Source organism: Falco naumanni, chromosome Z, assembly GCF_017639655.2.
Source record: "Falco naumanni isolate bFalNau1 chromosome Z, bFalNau1.pat, whole genome shotgun sequence".
In the NCBI taxonomy this organism is placed as follows: Eukaryota; Metazoa; Chordata; class Aves; order Falconiformes; family Falconidae; genus Falco; species Falco naumanni.
In genome coordinates, this window is record NC_054080.1 from 46,173,301 (window position 1) to 46,192,084 (window position 18,784).

Consider the following 18,784-nt stretch of genomic DNA (forward strand, 5'->3'; position numbering starts at 1 on the left):
CTTACTAACGTTGAAATATGTTCTTGCTTACACGCCTGGGGAGTTGAGTATTACCTCTGAAGTGAGGCTGATTTGAGTATGCTTCAGTTGCTGGTATTTATGTAATAAATAAAGAAAATATTATAAATGGGTGAGCTGTTTCTGTTTGTTGATAGGCATGGATTGCAACAATTGAACTGTTTCAGAGATCACCTTTGGGTCAGCTAGCCAAAGCAAATTTGAAAATGCCAAAGAATGGCAAGAAGACCTGAGTGAACATCTGCCATGTTAAAAAGGTCTGCTTAGACTGCAGATTACTTCACAGAACTTGCACAGATAGTAACAGTACTGAAAAGTAACTCTTACCTAAATTTGTGCAAATGCTGTGTATTTAAAACAGGAATTTCTAGAATATGCTTTTGATTTTTTTGTATTTGATACCCATTTCCCAGTACATAAACTGTCCAAGTGCTGTAAAGTGCAGCCAAAGTTGTTCACTGACTGCTGAATGACCTGCCTGAAGGGCTGTCTTAATCTCTTTCTCACCCAGTGGATTGACGCATACTGTGTATTTCTTAGTATACCAGGGGTGTATGGAAGGATGGATGGTATTTCCCTGAAATAGTTATTGATTACAAAAGGGATTTATTTTGGTTGTGGATCAGCTTAATTTTCACACTTTGTGTGCTGTAGGAAATACTTGTTACTATATACTGAAGAGAAGAAAATGGCCTGATAAAAGAAAGGTGTTTCATCAAAATTGTTGAAATCCATAGACATCTCTCTAGTCATCTCCAAACCAATCTTTATGAATGTTTCTAAGTTTAAGGGAGTCTTTGTACTTTATTCAAGGGGCTTTGCATATACACTAGCTGTAGGCTGTTAAAATGATAACTTAAAGTAGTTTTAGGTTTCATACATACGCACTTCTGCCACAAGGAAATTTAAAACATGTATGGGATTTTTGTGTGCTTGCATGGTGGCAACATGATCTATTTTTCTAAGAGTTCTGGGGCTTGTGTGGAACAGCCAGCTGGAGTGACAGGCTGCATGTATATTTACACAAGTACACAAGGCAGACTGTACCTGACACATACCTATAATACATCAATACTTCACAGCCAGTTGGCAGAAACAGCATTGTTCTACTGTTTCAGATTCTGGCAGTGCTTTTGCAGGTAGTTCTCTTTGTGCTCTTGTCTTTGAATAATCTTAACTCTTTCCATTGTTCATCTCCTTTTGTTACAACTTCTCTTTTTTCAGTTTACTTCTCTGATAATTGTTTTTAAACTGTTTTAAGTGGATTGGAAATGAATAAACTTATTCCTATGTCCAAGTTCACACTGTAGAAACCTTGTGTTGAAATGACAAATAGTAAAGATCTCAGACCTTGACTGACTATTGTGGTCAGAAGCTAACACTCTCAAAACTCCATCCTGCAGGTTCCCTAGGTCTACAGTTGGAACCTTGTCCTCTCTTTCATTAGGAGAGGATTCCTTTGTAATTTTATGCTGATCATTTAAAAAAAAAAATAAAATGGTAAACTGGTGGTCTCAATGCCCCATAAATCAAGATTTGAAGCTACCCTTCACACAGTCAAGAATATATTACTGGTTTTGAAACCTCTGGACCGTTCCTGAGCTGACTCATTTAAAGAAGCAAACATTTTAATTTCAAAGTTGGCAAACCACATTCTGGGGATCACTAAAGCCTCTTACAAAACTTCCAAAATAGAGCCTCCTTCTGTTGGCATATGCTGCTCCAGTTAAGACACAAGACACTGAAGTCACTGTATATCCGGTCAGTCCTTTTGCATTGTCAGGGAGAGAGCATATCTGATGTGGTTTTCTAACCTTTTCCTACTGTGTCACACAGATCCAGATCTGTTGGATTCTGTCTCTGAGAAACAATTGAGATGGCTTTGTCTTTTCTCACATTTCACATGTGAGTATATGGCATAGGGAAAGAGAATGTGCTTTTTTGGTGCAAAATAGTTTTGTTGCAAGTGGTATGTATACACTTACAAATTAAAAGTACATGAGGGCTATGTATCTTGAAGAGCTTGGGTCACCAGTAAGTCACCTTTCTTTTTCATGGAATTACAGCAGTGTTGAAGAGCTGAACACAGTGTGAAATCATATGCAATGACTAAAAAAAATTGATAGTTCCTAAAGCCTGGTAGTGATTATATTAGTTCTGAGTCTCTTGTGGAAAAAAAATTACATTTTCTGTTTTTCTATGTAGAATTGCATATCACTGAACATCCTCAAAGTAGATTTGGTTCTTCAGAGCGCTACAGTGGCTGCTGAGAAGAACAGACTGGAATTGGAGTATAAAGCAGCAAGTGTACAGCTAAAAGCTGCAGAGGTAAATATTTCTATGAATACTGGGATATCTACTATGAAAACATTTTCTGTGGAAGACTTTATGGTGGTGTAGAAAAGGATGCTTCTTTGTATTTGTTTAGAAATGGGTATTAGTATGGCTAAATGTCTAGCCTTGATTTCGTAGTTGTGACTTCAGCCTCTTCGTTTAAAGCTGAATAGGAGCTTTGTCTTCCTCAATTAAGGCAGCTAAGCTTCTGTGACAATGTACTGAACAGTCATTATGTCCTGGATCTCTTTATTATAACGCATGGTTTGTGTAAAAAGGCTTGCTGTTGTTTGGAAGTATTTTTTCTTCTGACTGTTGTAGGCAAGTATCCCCAACCCACATGGAGATGCAAGCACAGGATGAACCAAAAAATATTGTATCAGAGTAGAGCAGAGCTGGTTTACCTTTCTTTGATAGCTTATTTTCTCGTACTGTCATTAAATGCCTTTTTGGAGGACAGAAAGGAGGATAAATGATCCTTCTATTGATGGTATTAGGAAGCTACACTGTGTTCAGGTAAAAAGACAGACAGAGGAATTAGTTTCACAAATACTCTTTTCTAAAAGCAGAGGATGCTGTAACCTCTCGTGGGTTGGTGCATAGAGGTCAATTTTTATATTTGTGCAGTAGTACAGTCTTTCTATGTACTGTGGAAAAGAACTGTCAAAGTACAGGATGGTAAGCTTTTTTCCTTGTCTTGCAAGAGTCAGATTAACTATAACCTACTGCTAATTCAATTTGATCCACAAAAAAACCCAAATGGAAACCAGTTCAAAGGGTAAGTGATAGATAGATACGCACTTCCAAAAGAATGACTTTGGCATCTATTTAGAAAACCATTTAAGGTTATAGGTATCATCACTTACAGAAAAATTAGGAAGAGGAGAACCTCATAAGAGAAGCAAAAAGTATCTTTAAGACAGAGACAAGTCAAGCATGATACTTGGAAAATCACTGTTGCATCAGTTCTCTCATGTGATGCAGCTGTTGTTTAGACTTTATAAAAATCCAGTGCAAATAGCTTCATTGTTGGAGCTCAGTAAGGAGTAAGAATGTTATTACAAAGCCATGAGCCTCATGGGAGTAGTGTGTATCATCACTGGGAAGTTTATTTAATGTCTTTAGTTCTGTCTGTCCCCACCTTGTTCATCATTTGTAGCATAGCTTGGACTGGTGCATAGGTAGATGACTGGTCAGATCAGGAGACAGGACTTACAAGGTAAATGTGATAATTCTCGGTTAAACAAAAATTGCCTCCTTCGCTAGTGAAGAGGTGCCTGAGTCAGCTCTGGTCCCATTAGGCGTCATTACTGGTTTGTATTCAACCACGTAAGTAGACGAAATCATATCAGATCTTGTATTTTGGATGGTTGGTTCTAGAAACATTAAAACAGGGCAGGGGGGGAAAGAAATCACTAATTCCAGTGATGAGAATTTTGAGAAGTTTGACTGCTCTGGAGGAAAACTCTTCTGAGTATTCAAGTGTAGCTTAAGTTTTCACATACAGCGAAGTCTAAAGCCATGCTTTCTGTATACTGCATGCTGAATTACGTCTTTAGCCCCTTTTTATCAAAGTTCTGTTTCCTGTGTTGCCCTGTGAATGATGTGTGTTGTACACTCTGTGGCTTATTTCTTACCTTCTGCCTAAAGAGATGTACTTTCATGGGGAAAACTCAGTATTGGCTTCATCTCAAATTAAGTGTTATTTGAAATAGTATGTTTAAATTGGCCTTTCCCTCCAACTTCTTAGTGGCTTTGGCTGTGATAATTTTTTTTCTACAGCAGTACTGTGTTATGGTAGTCTTGCTCCAAAGCTGCCCATGAGGATGCCATCACAACACTTTGAGGAAGTGCTGTCTTGCAAACAGGTGCTCCATAAAATGAATAAACCTGCAAAAAGGAGGAAGCCAAACAAGGAGAAATAAGTATGTCGTACAAAAGCTGTGTAGTGAACTAAATCAGAGCCTCAACGTTACAGCTATAGGACCATTAATTCTCTAATCATCAGACATTTCTGTAGGTCATGTGCTGGTTGTCATGCATTCATTGAAATTGGATTGGTGGGCCACAGGAGCCACAAAACTATGTTAATACTTAGTACTTATTTGTGGTGTTTGTCTGCCAGGCAATCCTGAGTTTTTATAATACCTGGTATCTGATTAAGATTAGAAGCAAACACAAATTCCACTGAGTACATCTAAGAGAAGACCACGTGTTCCTTTTGTGAGGTATTGGCACTGGGTTACTGTGGAGAGAGCAGCATGTTTGTTGCTTTATGATGTGGTTTATTGAACTACTTAGGTGGAAAGACAAAAAAAGTAACATGTTTTTGAATAAGTTGTTAGCAACAACAGATTTCAGGTTGTATTTTGTCATTGCAGTTCAAGTAGGAACCTTAGCATTATTTTAACAACTCCTTGTATTTAATTTATTTGGTGAGCCTAAGAAGCAAATCTGTTTGTGACCCATACTGAACATTAGGGAGGATCATTAGCCCCATCTGCTCATTAGATAACTGGCACAGTTGCCTGCATGTTTATGATGGTTGTTTGAAAGAGTCTAATTGTCTTGCTTTGATAGCTTGCTAATTTTCAGGTTCATATTTTTCTATATACAAATTTCCAAGCTTCAAATAATTAAATCATGTCACCTAGCATGCAAATACAAATTTGTAAGAAAACATTGGCTACTGGTAACTATATTTTCTTTAAACAGCTGCTTCTTCACAACTTCCACAAAATCAGTTGCAGTACTGATGAGCACAACAGAAAACAAATTGTTTGTGCATACAGAATATAATTGATTTCTGCTCTTTGGTAGATGCCTTTCAGGACGCTGTAATCACAGCCCTGCACAAGTACAGAACTTTCCTTAAGAATCCCAGATAAAGCTCTTTCTGCGTTGGTTCTTAGGCTGTTGGCTGAAACAAATTATAAAGTTCTGTTTGGGCTATGATTTTTCATGGTGGCATCTCTGTGCAAGACTAATTCTTTCTAGTTAAGAGTTACTTTTCTATCTAGATGGTTTTATTGGGTCATCTTCAGGAAATCAAGAGGAACTTTGACATTGCCATGTACTTTTGATTGTCTGGGAGGGAGAAGGAATCAAAACTTTTGTATTTTTATCTATTTATATTTGTCTACTTTTATCTAGCATGTGGCCATGATAATCAACTGGCAAAGCTGAATGAAAACTGGCATTACCTTTTTTAACTGTCAGTACATTTACTTTAATACATGCTTCGTAACCACATCAAATATCTCTTGCTTCCCAGTCTTCCTGTTGAATGCTGAGGTTTTCCTCTGCCCAAACGTGTATTTTCCATTTCACACCCTGAAGAATTTCACTTGCCTTAGTCTCGAGTCAGGCATATTCAATGTTGAATCTATTTCAGTGCTTAGAGACAAACTCAAAATCTGGTTTCAAGCAGCTCTGCAGAGTTCTAAGTGGGAGTTTTATGTACATTTGAGAGGTGGGATTCCCCACTTAAGGTGATTCAGAATTGACCTTGGCTCTGGAAATGGTCAAACACATGGGTATAAAATTGATGTTTCTTGTATAAAAAGTATGGGTGTGTTGCCTTTCCCTGGATCCTTTTCCTTCGTTATCATGATGTCAAACACATCTCGGATGAAGCCAGTTGGCTTTTAGAGTTCTGGGATCCAAACTACAGCCCAGTTTTAACTTCCTAAATTTCCCTTGAATGTATTACAGGGCATATGCAGATATGTAATGGAATGTAAGTGTTGTGGTGTACGGTTTTGTTTGTGCTGATTCAGAATGTAGAAGTTCTTGGCTGTAACCAAAAGGAAAGGCCACCCTCCGCTTACTGCTGTTTTATCTGTATAGTTCTGATGCCAGTGTATCTTGCCCACCACGTGACATTTCTGTCCTCCACAATTCACTTTATGAAGTGGAGGAGGGGAAATCTAAAAAAGGCCTTTTTTTTTTTAACCTTACCTTCATGAAAATGTTAACACAGTGCAGAAAAATATGTTTACGGTGTGTTTGTGAAGATTGTGAAATGCTTACTCTAATGCAAAATCTATTTCCTAGTGCTTGGTGGAGGGAAGGAAGAACAGGGGGTTTGAGTTGTTATATGCTGTGGAGAACAGCAGCCCTAATTCTTGAGTGAGTGTGGGAACCGCAGATGGTCAATCATGATCGTATCTGTTACTAAATACACAGAAGCAGTAGTAAAGATTGATTAAATTGCCAGAAGCTAATGTGATCAGTGCCTGTGTCCTGTCTTTTAAAAATGAGGAATAAATATTTATCTCGCTGTATAATCTCCAAAGAACACTTTGAGATTTTTTTGCCACTGGAGGGCTCCCATATTTAACTGAAGTACACAACAATAAAAGTTGGGAAATAAAGCTCTCCCAAGTCTACGAACAGAACTGAACTTTCCAAACTGTCAGAAATAAGTTTTGAAGCAAAATACTGTGCATATGAACTTTGAGTTAGGATTTTGTGCCTCTGAAAAAAGTGAAACCAGTATATATTCCTGTAGTTAAAAAAGATTGTGTGTGTAATCACTGAGTAAATGTATAGTAAAATAGCTTGGATTAAAAGTTCCAGTATCTTGATATGTACTCCTTCTCACTTTTAAGTGGTTGGCAGCTCCCAGCCATCTGCAGTTGGGTTTTCACCTGAGCTGGGAGACAGCATCAGACAGTTACTCCCAAGCACTGCCAGCTCAGCATTTGGAGGCAGTTGGCCTGTGGTAGGGGCCATATTGAGATTTCTGGGGGCAGAGGGGAAGAGTTGCTTAAGGCTTTCCAAATTTATTGTCTGAATACTACTTATTTGAGGTAATCTTTAGCTTAGTGTTTCATGAAGTTATCATATTTTCTGTGTCATATTTAACTACTGTTGTAGTAACATAGCATTGTAAAAGTCATAGGGCTGGGTTGGCCACTTTACCTGTAGTATAAATTCCAAGAGTTTAGCCTTGACATCGCTGTTCAAAACCAGAAACTGTATCTGCTTTTCACTTTTCAGCACTAGTTTAAAAGTTGTGTGTTTCTGTTCTGTTTTTTGCTGACTGTGTTACAGAGGTAGGATATGAAACAGAAAAAGATGTGCTTCTGATTGTATAATGATGTTTACTCTGTAAAATTTCAGCTAAGATGCCATTCAGTGTACATCATGTCCACCATGTTATCCCAAGCAGATAAATACAGCTAAATGGGAGCTAATAAAAAATAAGGCTTAAAGTAGTTGTGTTTTGGCTTATAGGGAATTTCCTGTAAAATAGTCTTTATTTTGAGATGTATATTGAATCTACGTGAGCGTGTCTGGTTGAGAGAAAATAAATTTAGCTATATTTCAAGAGCATGTTTTTGATCAGTTTACCTTGGCATCTGTTGACTTTGAGAAGAGAGGCAGAATGAGTTCTGTATGTTGAAACAAAGATTTTTCAGTCTTTAACCAGTCTAATTTCACCTACATTCTCCGATCCAAATGTTGTTTGTTGTCAGTGTGCTAGTGTCACCTCTGGAGGTTTATAATGAAGTAAAAGAAAAAGAACGTATTTTCTTATCTTTTCTAACAGCAACGGTTTAATGAACTGGATGATAGGAAGCGAATTCTTACAAAGAACTGCAAGGAGTTGCTGAAAAAAGCTGAGTACATCTGCAAACTGACTCCAGATCAACATCTTCCAAAGGAATTTCAAACTGTATGTACAAAACCAAATCTCTACATATGTCTTAAATTTTGGATAGTGTATACCATTCTAACTTCTCCAGCAAAGAACATTATGTAATCTATGTATGTATGTGTGTATATATATATATGTATATATATATGTATATATGTAGAAGGCTACCAGTAAAGGATCATGTGTACTTCTCTTAGTTTGACGCCTACATTGTCATCCTTTGAAGTACCTTTAAATAGTGATGGGACATGGTCTATCACTTTGTTCTGTGCACAGAGGAGAGAAAATTTAGAATTCCAATTAAAATACATAGCCTTGTGTTCACAGAAATAATTAGAGGCCATATTTTTCTAGCTTCTTGCTCTAATGGAGCAACACAAAAGAACTGAAATCTGGGTATGCCTACTTACCTGGAGGTCTTCCCAGCCTCTGAAAGTATTTGCATGGCTTAACTAGAATAGCCCCTGCCTTATACCAAGTCTGTGGGCATCTGTACCTTCACAAAGTAGGCAACTAAGGACCAATTTATTGTGTATTTTTGTTATGTAGTAGCACTTGTAGCCTTCTTTCTCTGTCTGGAATAGTTTGTGAGGGAATCTTGCAGAGTTACATTTTGAATACGTGACATCCCAATTAAAAGTAATAGAATGTTTACAGCTTATTTGGTTTCTTTTCAGCAAGCATGAGTCCTTCATTAGCATTGCTGTGTAACACATGCATCCTTTCTCATGTAGGCTTTTCAGGCTCTTCCCAGCACATTGGAGGAAATTGATGCTTTTCTGAATGAAGAGAAAACCAGAGTCTCCTGTTTCACAGGCCTGAATGCTTCAGTATGTTCACTGCTTCACTCTGCCCTCCCTTCCTTCCCGTTCACCCATATTGTACTTGCTTCCCACTCTGTGCTAGATCTCTTGGTATAATAAGCTAGACAGCAGGAACAATGTGCAGTAAATGCCAGATTCTGCATCTATTGGAATTTTAAGTAGGTTCTTCCAAAAGAACAGTGTGTTCTGTGCCTTTTAACAGGGGAAAAAAAGTTGCAGTAACGTGAAGGAAGCAATGCTTTACAGTTTCTTTTCTTTAAAGCTAGAACCGTATCTCTTTTGGTGTGCAGTGCAATAATCTATATAATTGTGTTTGAGCAGAATCAGTACAGTGAGATTTTTACAGTCAAGGTTAGAATGGGCAAACATTTTGTTGACTGCTTATTTTTATTCTGGCAGGTTGTTGAAGAATACAATAGACAGACACAAGAAGCACAGCAGTTGACAGAATATCTAGAGGAAAAGAAAAATGAATTGGATAACTATAAGCGAAACATTTCACAGGTAATTGAAATTATCACTTCTGTATCAGTATATTCTTATTCAAGTAGAATGTACATACAGAAATAAAGGGTTTCCAAGTTGCCTGGAGTCTAAACTGAGATGTTAGCTTATGTGATTACATAATTTTTGAATTTAAATGCTATTTCTAAGGGAAAATTCAGTTATCAAAAGTGGTTTTACCTGGATATGTCTCCTTGTAGGTCAAAGAAAAGTGGCTAAACCCCTTGAAAAAGCTGATTGAGCAAATTAATGTGAAGTTCAGTAACTTCTTTAGTTCTATGCAGTGTGTTGGTGAAGTTGATCTTCATGTGGAAAATGAGGTAAGATTTATTTGTCCTATGTAAAAATAACATCTTCTGCTTGTATATTGCTAAAGAAAAAAAGTTACTTGGATTGTAGGAAAGATGTTATTTTTAAAAAAGTAACAAACTTTTACTGATGAACACACTTCCTTCGTGCTAGTACTCTGATTAAAGGGAATAGAGCCTTTGTCTAGATGCATAGGACTTCAACTCGTTGACTTTTGGAAGCTTGTTGCAACTTACAGAGCTCAGTTAGAAGCATTGTATTTACTTCAACTCAGATTCATTAAGTTAGTGATTTAATTCTACATTTTTGGCTATTTGTGCTATTCTGTTATCATTTAGTGCTAAATCTACTATTATTAAGTATTACATTGATTTGGCTCTACAGGTAGTTTCTATTTGAGTCTGCTGGCATTTTGTCTGTTTCAGAAGTTATGTCTGTTATGCCCTCAGTAACATTTATAGTCAGGGTTTACCTGTGATGAAGAGCTTAAAGCATCGATAGTACCTTGGGGAGAAATATTCAGTGCAGTGGGCTGCAGAGAAATTGGGTGTTTTGTTTTAAATTGATCTCTCTAATGATGACTTTACGACTCATGTGTAATGCATAGACTCCACAATAGTGAAAGCTGACACAAACATTTTTTTCCTGTTGTAAATTACTCGAGCAACTTTTCTTAAAATATTTAAAATGTTAATTATTATCTGGGGCAGAGTAGTGACTGACAAGGCTCTCCACATGAACGGCTTAAAAGTGTTTACATAGAAACAAGTATTATGAGACAGTAGGACATTAAAACATGGATTTTTCAGTTCTTTTGATAGTGAAGTCAGATCTATATTACACAAATATCTCTTTTATCTAAAAGTCAGTTGGGAGGGAGTACACAAGAACAGTAAAGCAATTTAAAAGCAAAGGGAGTCTGGACTGTTTTTCTGAGTATGTTCTTTGGAAGGTCTTGCTTTTCTTTTGCAAAGATGTCAAAAATAGTCTGAGGTTAGCTAGTGGTACTGGGCCGATAACTAAAACTTTTTCCTCAAGACATCAACACCTATAATACAGAGATGGATAATCTGTTGTGGAGTTTGTGTTCCTTACCCTTCTTCTTTGTAGGAGACTCTTTTGCCATGACCTGTAAATATCAAAAGAAAGATGCCTAAGACAGAATTGTGTGTGTTAGAAATATTCCTGTGATACTGAAGTTCAAGCCTCTAGCGTGCCCTCAGGGGATCTTGAGATCCAATGATGTCTTTGGTGATACTACCTACTGTGTGAAATGCTTTACTAGGTTCTTCCTTGACATCCTAGCAGAAACCTCAGTGAACATTCTGATGTTCCTTGGTAGCACTTGGTAACCAGAATTCAGGGTGCTAGCAGTGGTAGCCCTCACCTTCCTTGATTTCCCACAGAGAGTTTTGAGCATCATTCTTGACAGGTCCTGGAACATCTGTCAGTTATATGAATTGGCATTCCCAGTAGTCTGGCAATAAAGGCCAAGAGGCCTTAGGTCCTGGTTTTTATTTCTCCTTATAAGAAGTTGTTGTGTTCTTGATGTCCCATAGTTGCGCCACCTTCCAAGGAGTATAGCAAAAGATCTGCAAGTATCTGTTAGAAGAAAGGAGCGAGGTTGTGAACTTAAGGATTTATTATTTCACTTCACTATGCTGAAGTGTTCCTGATCTTAAGCAAGCCAGATTGTGGGTCTGTTGAGATTGCTACTTGATTGTCAGGATCAAATCCTACTAAAATGGAGAAAGTTCATCAATGCTATGATGCTGTTATCTTTGCTGATTAGTAGAATGTTTTATTAGCTGCCCTTAGCAAAATACAACCTCCAGAAGGCTTAGTGAAGGAACATTCATTTGTTTTGAAAGCAGGCCCCATGATATTCCTTCTGAGGCTCCTGACTATCACTCATGGCTATCAAACTGCAATCTACAAATCCAGTAGGCTAATTATTCTTCTGATAAGCTGCATTAAATGCCAAAGAACAAATTTCTTCCATAGTGGGGGAGAATGAAATGGTAACCAAAAGCAGCTTGCAAATAGTTCTAGTTGCATTAAGCGTTGCTTTGTTCCTCGCATAGCACTCCTTCTCAAGGCAGGTCATCAGTGTCTTTGAAGTGCCAGCCCGTTGCTAACTGGGAAAACATCAAGGGTGAGAGGGGTGACCTGTGTCCAAAATTGGAAAAAGGTGGCACTTAGCAAATGTGTTTATAACTATGTCAGGTCTCCTTCATTCTCTCCTGAAGTGTGTATGCATTTGCTTCAGCCTCAAGAATTCACAGTTCAATGTTCTATAATACTAGTAAATCAGAAGCACCAGAGGTTTGTAGTACATGGAAGTAAATAGCAGTGTAAGACCTTAGGCTTTTCAGTCCTGAGGATCTTTGTCTGCCTGCAGGTGTAGTAAAACAGGAACACCAAAAGGTGACTTGTTCTTCTGATTTAGCAGATCAGCTGATCTGCTAAATCAGATCTGAGAGGATTTGATATATCTTCTCCAATATTAGGTGCTGTCTGGTATGTACATTACTCATCCCAAAGCAGGATCTGAAGGTAGCGAAGAAGCTGAAAATTGTTCTTACAGACTTGGAAGTTTCTTAAGGCAGTCTTAAGACTAAGATTTGTTAAATTTTATTATAAATATTATATATTAATTATTAATTTATTATTATTATGAAGGTTTATTTGCTTCATGGTGGCTTTTAGACGTTGTTCTTCAGAAACGCAAGCCCTGCAGTGGTAGTCTGCTCTGCCAGGTCATATGCCTTTAATGACTGTGATGTGTGGCAATCTGAACCAAACTGGCATGTGCCAGCTTCTTCTTTGGTCCTTCATTGTCTTTTTGCCACAACTGTCCCTTCTAAATCAAGAAGTATTCTGTGAGTAACCATCAGCAATCATCTCCATTCCTTTCTTCTACACTGAGATTTGCAATTGTGTTATCAGAAGAATGTGATTCAGTGACCTCCAAGTGCAGGATTTAAGTTTCCACAGTGAATATGGATAGACCTGCAACTCCTGTTCCTGAAACTTTTGAATCTTCCCTGTAGCTCTCATTAACTTCATAGATGCATATAAAGATTGTGTCTCATGCAGGCAAAATGGTAAACAATCAGTATGGGCTTTCTTCACTGGGGATTGCCTTGCCATTCCTGCACTGAGTTCCCCTGAACTTCAGAAATACTAGCAAGCATTCCAAAAGATATTTTTCCTCAAATCATGAATGTATTTCCTTGCATGGACCTTCTTTTGAACCCCATCTGTAATCCCCACACCTATGCATCATTGACTCAGACTGCTGACAAGTGTCATTTTTCTGTTAAAGAGGCGGCCAGGGTCAGAATCCTTGTGTGTGGTTTTCCTGAATGAATATGAAAGAAAAAATGCTGTCATGGTGGATTTTGCAGGGGCTTCATATCTGCTAGTGGAGGAAATGTTTACTATTTAGTTAGACTGTTTGCCCTTGAAGAGGTTCAGATGGGATCTTAACCTACACACCACCCCGTCATCCCACTGTTCAAGCTGATAGCGTCATCTACCCTTGTGCATTTTTTACAGTGAATGAGATTTGTAGGGCATTGCATTCTGCTTTTTCTAGCTAAATTTTTTTCTTGTCAATGTTCTTAATATGTATGAAATCTTTCTTACCAGGGATTCAGAAATTAAGAAATCATTGTCATGGGTGTGGTATTGAAAATTCTCTATCTTACAAGGAAAGATAAAGAGTTAAGGAAAATATATGCAATAGAATTAATGTATTGATACGAAGTTAAACCTGAGTAATTTGTAGACCCCTGTAGAACATTTGACATAAGTTTACTTTAATTTGCATGTCGTTACCAAGTAAGCTGTAGTACAGAGAAACTGAGTGTAACAAGTGCTGGCTTTTATAGGAGGAGTACGACAAGTATGGGATTCGCATTAGAGTAAAATTCCACAGGAGCACTGAGCTTCATGAACTGACTGCATATCATCAGAGTGGAGGTGAGAGAAGTGTTTCCACTATGTTGTACCTGATGGCTCTGCAGGAATTCAACAAATGTCCTTTCAGGGTTGTAGATGAAATCAATCAGGTGAGGATCAAGTCCAGTACATAACCTCTTAACTATACAGATGCTTATGACATAGCAGAGAGAACAAACTCTTTTCTTTTTTTTTTTTTCTCTTAGGGAATGGATCCAATGAACGAGAGAAGAGTTTTTGAATTGGTTGTGAAAACTGCTTGTAAAGAAAGCACGTCTCAGTACTTCTTTATTACACCAAAGGTGCGTGGTGGAAAATGAAACTACAAGTTTAATGTGTAGGAGAGTTGAGTTTTAGGTTATACAGTGTTTACAGGGATATTATCACACATCTGTGTTTTACCTAAGAACTTAATATTAAAAGATAACTGTGAGAGGATTTGTCCATTTTAAGGACAGTCCTGGGAAGAATTCAGACAGTTTATACCAAGGCTCATCTCATCATGAACACATTCTGAAATTGTGGCCTCTGTGGAAGCATCACAGGTTAACCACCAGTGGACAGGGATATCATGTAAGAAGGCTGCCAAATGTAATGCCTCTAGCTCATACAGAATTGGGATTGTAGCAGGGACTGATTGCCAAACAAGTTATATAGTGATACTGGAACAGGCTAGTGCTGCTGATGTTGCAAGAATTAGAGGAATCCCATATTAATGGAGGAAAACTATTCAACTAATAATCTGAGAAGGTTAGAAAAGGTCAGTGCTGTGCTCCGTGGAGAATGGCTTGAAGAGGACTTCCTAGTTCAGAATGACCAGTGCTTAATTGTGCTCTTCTGTTACTGATTAGGTAATGTGGTGATGTGGTGCTGTGGCTTGAAAGGACTAGTAAATAGAGTGGCTGCTCACCTGCACGTTTAACAGAGGCTAGTGTTACGCTCAACTTGATCCGAGAGATCAAACCAGTCAACATTACTTGTACACCAAGAAGTCAAGCATTCAGTAATGGGCTGTACAGTTTTTAAGATACCAGTTCTTCTGCATCCTGTACTTCACTGTGGTTTAGAAAATCTTGCTGGTATGTGCTGTTCTTTTTTGTAAATAGCAGTTGAAGCACCTGAGAAAAGCCACCTACTGCATTTACCTGACTGAAAGTAGGAGGAAGGTGATGCTTGCTGTTCCTTCTGATCTTGCAGTATACTTACCTCTGCACAGTTTGGTGGTTTCCTGTCCCCATTACTTTTTTTTCTGCGTTATCCTTTCATCATCTTATAGTTTCTCTCCTTACTGGATCTGCTTTTCTGTGCTCTCTCCTGCTTTCAGAAATGAGTGGTTTGGATGTTGAAAGGACAGAGATGGCTCTACTAACGGAACTATAGAAGATGACTGTTTAGGGTTCAGAGTCTGTTTAAAAAGTTGTGCTTATTCTTAAATTGCTAAGAATACAGAAGGGGGAAAACTGAGTGTACAGAACTAACCAGAAATGTTGGAGTAAAAACGAGAAAGCAAAAGTAAGAAACTTCAGAGCTTTAAAAACAAAAATCCATTTAACATCATGGTAAGAGAAAGATCAAGGAATGTGTTGCATCACTGTTCAGCAGCAAGAGATGATGTTATAAAGAGGTGGCTGAAGGTATTTCCTTCCTCCCTGTCTTTCTCAGCTGCAAGTAGGTGATCACCACAGTTAACATGATGAAGTTTTAACAGCCTACCACAAAGAACGTTACCGAGGTAGCACTTCATGTAAAAGTTTTAGCCAATGAGATTGAGTGGTGAATCATCAGAGGATAATTAAAAGGCTGTACAGAGCAGGCTGAGGAGAAAGTCAGACTCTGCTGTTCCAGTAGTGTACTTGTTGTTCCTCAGCCTATGCTATGTCATCACTTACTAGGAAGCAGGTATGACAGATTGTCATACTAAGCTAAGTTCTATATATGGATCCAGTGGATATGGGAAAAAGTTGACATGGTTTTTTTTATGTTGACAATTCCCCCAGCTATATTTTCAAGCAAGCTATGGAAGGGAAGGGATATAGATTAATATGCAGTAGAGTTGATTAGGAAAATTGTATTCTGAATAGTGATTCGCTGTCAGAATGAGTGGATGGGCTGAATGTGTTCCTGTGGAATGAGTCTTGGGTTTGAAAATCAGTATTTTTAATATCAGTTTATGCTGAAACAGATACATTTATTAAACATGCAAATAATTACTATGTTTGGAGTGAATACTGCTTTGGTATGGAGGGCAAGATTAGAATTCAAAACAATCTTAGGTAAATTTATTTGAAAACAGGGTGCATTTCAGCACAGACAAGCATAGAACTTGGTATTTAAGTGGGAAAAATCAACAACAGCATCTGATCTAAGGCATAAATGTCTAAATGATTGGGAAAGAAGTTACTATGGATGACAAGCTGAGCATCAGTTGCAAGTAAATTGCTAAAAGTCATTCTGAGCACTGCAAATAACTCTACAGCTTGCATGACATCTATCAGTCTGCTGGGTTTGTGCGTGACAAGGTTTGGATTATGGTAAATGTCCATCTTTGGCTGACACTTCAGAAAAGTAATACAGTGGGTGGACTTGCTCCAGAAGACAGCAGTGCAACTTTTAAGAAATTTTGAAAGTTTTGAGTTTCCACAAATAGAAATTGCTTAGCTCAGAGGAGCATGATGCTGAACAGAGACATAATAATTGTGCCCAAGTAACTCTGCCTCCTGCCTTGGAAAAAACAAAATACAGCCAATATTTTCTGCCCATTGTGGATATGGCAAGAAGGTAATGACCTCATTTGCAGCAGGAAGGTACAAATTAGATACAAAGATTTTCTTGTAGTAAAAATAGTGAAGCATGGAAATTGCCTGAAGAATGAATGGAGTCTCTTTGGGGTGGTTGTCTAGGAAAAAATGCACATCATCTGTCAGAAAGACTATAATCCTGCTATATTGGCCTTTTGAGATCTTTACATGGACCTCCTGCACCTTTTTTAGAGAATGAGGAACATACCTTCTAGCTATTTTGACTTTGGGTTTTGTGTTTTTCACCAGCTCCTGCAGAATCTCACCTACAATGACAAGATGACGGTGTTGTTTGTTTACAATGGACCTTTTATGTTGGAGGCAAGCCAATGGGATTTAAAGGCTTTCTGTAGGCGGCGACGGCGACTTGGAAGGATGGATGAACAATGATATATATATACACATGTGTATATATAATGTGTTCTTGGAACTTGTTGAAACATCTGGCCTTCAACGCTTCAGAAATTGTGAAAGATGAGATCCTGTAAAGAATTGATGATTAAGAGTTTTAATTCTTCAAACTTGTGTAAAAGTCTAACACTTTAAAAATGCATGATTTTTTTCAAATATTTCATAGTGACCTCTTTCTCCAAATAACCTACTTTTTCTCGACAGTGTTTTAAATAGCAAAATACCAGAAACTTCCTTTTTATGTTATCAGTAATGCAACATCAGAAGTACAGTTAGTTTTTCTAGGTTATACTGGACTAATTCTGTCTGGGTTTTTTGTTGGTGTTGTTTTTGTCCAAAACCAGGCATTTGCTTTTGGTAAACAGTGTTCAGGTCCTGGGGATAAGTCGTAGGGTTAAGTCTTGGGGATAAGGCTTCTAACACAATTAAGCATGTTCTCCAAACTTTTCCTGTTGAAACAGAAACTTTTTTAATGAATGAAGGTGATGTATAGGAAGAGAATTGTTTGTAAGTAGCTATGCATTGGATTTTACTTTGTGAAAATAATACATGAAGTTAGTAAAAAGAATATACTGTTCTTAAAGTAATATACTTTATTTTTATTTACTATTTTTAAGCTAATGTTCCATTTTATATTCCTGGAAGGAGAAGATCTGTATTTTTCTAGCAAGTCTTTCTCAGCAAGGAGACTTAGAGCCAGTTTTTTTGAAACAACGAGCTAGTTAGCTTGCAGAAGTAAAATGAAGCAATATATAACTTTATTATTTTTAAAGTAAAACTCGGTATGTTTTTGGTGATAGATGGAGAGCCTGCTGATTTCACATGTCTGTTAAGACCAGGAGGCTTTTTACAAGGGTTCAGCTGCATTATATTCAACAGATAGCCATAAAATTCATTACTGGTGTTTTGGCCATAGCTGTTAAGCTCTTGAAAGTACATGTCATCAACAGAATGCTAAATACCTAAAACAAGGTACAGGTTATTTAGTTAACTATTGGAAAAAAAAAAAAGAAAAACTTAATACTGAACTGTGAAGAATATGATTTGTAAAGAAATTGAAACTACAATTGGTATGTGAAAGGTATGTAAAAATTATTTATGTCCCAGAACACAGTCTGAAAATATGCGGTATCCTTGTTTTCATGGGGGAAGTAGCCTTCAGTAGAATTCTATACAAAATTTGGTCTTCAGTTGATTTTGAGTGGAATTCTTTTTTTAACAGCATCCTGTCAATGAACTTCGATGGAATTGCTATGTTTGGATTTTTACATTAGAATTTTACAAATAAAATAACCCACTGCAAAATACAAGCTAGGATCTGGAAGGTTTCAGATTCTAGAAGTTAAGTACTGTAGTTCTTGTTTTGAACAGCCTTTAAGGGAATAGAGAACTACACATTCTTATATCACAGGCTACTGTTGATCAATGGAGCTCTGTCTGACTGTGAAATGAGTTCCGGGAATAAGTTCCATGAGGATTAGTGTCCAGACACAAATATTTGACAGAAGAACGAAGAGTGTGGAAACTTGGGCTGTATTCCAGGGATTGAGTGCGCCAGCAGAGTATCCTCCACTTAATTGAGGCTACAGGCCTATATCTGTCCACTGTATTGCAAGATCTGGGTTTTAAATGTGTTCTTTAATGTTTAAAATACTTTGCTTCTCATAACCCTGAATTTTTAAGGCTTTTTCCATTCTTTTTTTTTTTTAAAGAAATAACAGACATTCTGTTTGGTCTCTGAGGATCACTGTATGAATAAAGTACTATTTGTTTTCACTGTCTAAATGAGTGAAACTACTTAAATGGACCTGTGTAGGCCTCAGTTCTTCTATGGGTAGACAGCACTGAGTATTCGTAATGCTATCATCTTAGAGCTTCATGGGATTTTTTCCTAGAGTTCAGTTCCTTTCTCATGTTTCAGGCTGAGGTAGATGAAATGTAAGTCACTTATTTCA

At 37.5% G+C, this 18,784-nt stretch overlaps 1 protein-coding gene across 4 annotated transcripts in view; it reads left to right on the forward strand.

The window, feature by feature from the left end:
- The window catches only part of SMC5 (structural maintenance of chromosomes 5), a 56,700-nt gene extending 38,068 nt beyond the window's left edge, over positions 1–18,632 (forward strand). For all 4 annotated transcript variants that reach the window (XM_040579156.1, XM_040579157.1, XM_040579159.1 and 1 more), the window contains 8 exons: positions 2,224–2,346; positions 7,910–8,035; positions 8,752–8,847; positions 9,241–9,345; positions 9,546–9,665; positions 13,551–13,730; positions 13,827–13,922; positions 16,668–18,632. In XM_040579156.1, coding sequence (XP_040435090.1) covers positions 2,224–2,346; positions 7,910–8,035; positions 8,752–8,847; positions 9,241–9,345; positions 9,546–9,665; positions 13,551–13,730; positions 13,827–13,922; positions 16,668–16,808 — 987 coding nt within the window. In that variant the 3' untranslated portion in view covers positions 16,809–18,632. The remainder of the gene's footprint in view (positions 1–2,223; positions 2,347–7,909; positions 8,036–8,751; positions 8,848–9,240; positions 9,346–9,545; positions 9,666–13,550; positions 13,731–13,826; positions 13,923–16,667) is intronic.
- The last annotated feature ends 152 nt before the right edge of the window (positions 18,633–18,784 follow it).